The sequence below is a fragment of the Sciurus vulgaris genome (assembly GCF_902686455.1).
Source record: "Sciurus vulgaris genome assembly, chromosome: 2".
Taxonomy (NCBI): Eukaryota; Metazoa; Chordata; class Mammalia; order Rodentia; family Sciuridae; genus Sciurus; species Sciurus vulgaris.
Window position 1 is genome coordinate 82,049,514 of NC_136462.1, and position 2,901 is coordinate 82,052,414.

The 2,901-nt window shown below is 36.1% G+C and overlaps 1 protein-coding gene across 1 annotated transcript; it reads left to right on the top strand.

Moving 5' to 3' along the window:
- Positions 1 to 1,529: 1,529 nt before the first annotated feature.
- On the top strand, positions 1,530 to 2,471 carry LOC306653666 (olfactory receptor 4K13-like; the record flags this gene model as incomplete). The annotated part of the gene is made up of 1 exon (XM_079126668.1): positions 1,530 to 2,471. One exon carries the CDS (start codon positions 1,530 to 1,532, stop codon positions 2,469 to 2,471), a length of 942 nt encoding a protein of 313 aa, XP_078982794.1.
- Between the last annotated feature and the right edge of the window lie 430 nt (positions 2,472 to 2,901).

Below are 2,901 nucleotides of genomic sequence, written 5' to 3' on the forward strand. Positions count from 1 at the left end.
AAAATTCTCAGCTTGCAAGAAAGAACTATCGAAAGTTCTCAAGCTACTCCAAATGGTGGTTTCATAAACATGGTTAAACAATGGTTAGAATGTAGGTTATTTTTAATGATAAAATGTTTGCCTCATTATGTTAACTATCCATAGAATGATGCACATAGTTTAATGTTCATTATAGTAGCTAGAAATATGATACTTTAAAAATTTAAACAGTGTTTAAAAGGTTAAAATGTATAAACTTATATATGTGCTTGATTTCATTTCTTATGATTTTACATTATGTTTGTGTTTAGACCCTGACAAAGGCAATAAAGGCATAGAGCTGAGCAACAATAAGAACACAACTCAGAAATCGGAGCAACCAGGGTCCAAACTGGGGATGCACTGAACTAACTGGACTGATGTAGATTGTTCACTGACCTAGTCTCTTAAATGTGAGTGTCTATATATTTTTTAAATTAGATTAGCTTAGCTGAGTCCTCCTCAGTTACTAACACAAGGTTTATGATTTATATCCATGCCAGAAAATGTTAAAAGTTAAACAAACTTAAAATAAAAACATTGTGCAGATACTTGGTACAAAGAGGACAAGCAGCAACAGATGTCACATGGGTCAAACAACACATACACTTTATTTCCTTTTTAGTTTACCTTAGCAAAGTTTAATGATTTGCCTCACTCCTTAACCTCCCTGAGGGGGAATTTTGAACATGACTCTAGGAGTCAACTTCACTACATCCTGGTCTTAATGACCATGATTTTGTTTTTTTCTATGCAAACAGGACATGGTAAAAAATGTATTAAACAGTGATATCAGACACAAATGATCTTTAATCCAATTTCACAATTGCATAAGAATACACATATAATACATTTATCTGTGTTATACACAGATAACACATTTATCTTACCAGATACACAAACTAAAGAGCTAGGAATATGTGGGATAAGCTAAAATACTTTTGAGAATCAATCTGAGTCATTTGGATCTAAAACTTTAACTTTTCATATCAATTAGGTTTGATCTCAATTCACTATAACTGTATCAACTGTTAACTCTATATCAACAATATGGGCATAGCATCTTATTAGTTTCCTTCAGGGAACCATAGTACATATTGTAGGAGTTCATATATGAAAATTTATTCCTCTGATTCTTTTCAAAGACCTTCTCTGTCATTCCAGTAAACTTAAGCATTCATCCACAGTCTGCCTGGAGCAGAACATGAAAACAGACAAGGTTTATTCACATGTCCTACTGACTTTATCTCATATTAACCAAAGGGCAAATGTGATCTAAGTGGAGCCATATCCACCAGTTTCTGCTAGCCTTCTGTCCTGTGAAATAACTCAGACTACAAAATACCAAGGAATATCTACAAAGCAGTCACATTACCAGAAGGGTTGGCTTCCTAAATAACAAATAAGATGGTTAAATAAAGATTACTCTTGGTGTCTTGTTAGTCCCTGTCATTTTTTTATGCTTTTTCCACCTTCCAGATAACATCTAAGAAACTCATGAAAATGGATAAATGGCTACCTTAAACAAAAACTCAAATGTTTCTGAGTTCATCCTGCTGGGACTTTCCAGTTCTCAAGAACTTCAGTTACTCTTTTTTGCTATCTTCATTCTTGTCTATGTAGCCATTATAGTGGGAAACCTCCTCATTATAATCTCTGTGATATTCGATAACCATCTTCACTCACCAATGTATTTCCTTCTGGCAAATCTATCATTTTTTGACTTATGTTTTTCCTCTGCAGCAACTCCCAAAGTGATTGCAGACTTCCTTAGAAAACGCAAGACCATCTCATTGTGGGGCTGCATGGTCCAGATGTACTTTATGCACTTCTTTGGGGGTGGTGAGATGTCTCTCTTGATAGCCATGGCCATTGACAGGTATGTGGCCATATGCAAGCCCTTGCACTACCAGACCATCATGAACCACAGGATGCTCATTGGGTTTCTGGTGCTCTCATGGGCAGTGGGATTCATTCATACCACCAGCCAGATGGTTTTCACGGTGGGCTTGCCTTTCTGTGGTCCCAATGTTGTGGACAGCATCTTCTGCGACCTCCCCCTGGTCATCAAGCTGGCCTGCACTGACACCTATAACCTGGAGCTGCTGGTGATTGCAGACAGTGGGCTCCTGTCCCTGGTCTGCTTCATTCTCTTGGCCATATCCTACATCATCATGTTCGTCACCCTCTGGCAGCGCTCCTCCAGTGCCTCCTCCAAGGCTGTGTCCACGCTCTCTGCTCACATCACTGTGGTCATTCTTTCATTTGGCCCAGCAATCTTAATCTACGTTTTTCCATTCAATAGTTATTCTGTAGATAAGTTTCTGTCTGTGTTTTACACTATCATCACCCCCTTCCTCAATCCAATTATTTATACTTTGAGGAATCAGGAGATGAAGGGAGCCATTAAGAGAATATGCAGCCGGAATATTATTTCCTGTCTGGACACTTAAATACTGCTTGTGATCTCTAAATTTTGTGTATTTCTTCTGCTGTTTTCAGGTTTTTATTCTTGAATATATGTTCAAATAATTAAAATGAAAATGTAAAATGTCATCAATATTATCGCCTTCAAATTACTGGAATTAAGATATTTTTATTTAAGATTTTAATGGAAACGTTCATAATGCAGACAAAATGCCTCAATATGAATGCATTTGTCATGTACCTGCTTGACTTAAAATACTTGCAATATATAAACATAATGTCTCCATATAAAAATTGTATAATGTTTCAATGAACCAATATGTAAAACTAGAGCACTTTTAATATAACACAGAAGATGATGTTTTTCAAATATTTTTTAAAGTTATGTTTTTTACCTTGTGCAAGCTTAAAAAGATATTTTTAACACTCTGCTAACTTTGTGGAGGTTATTTGGTA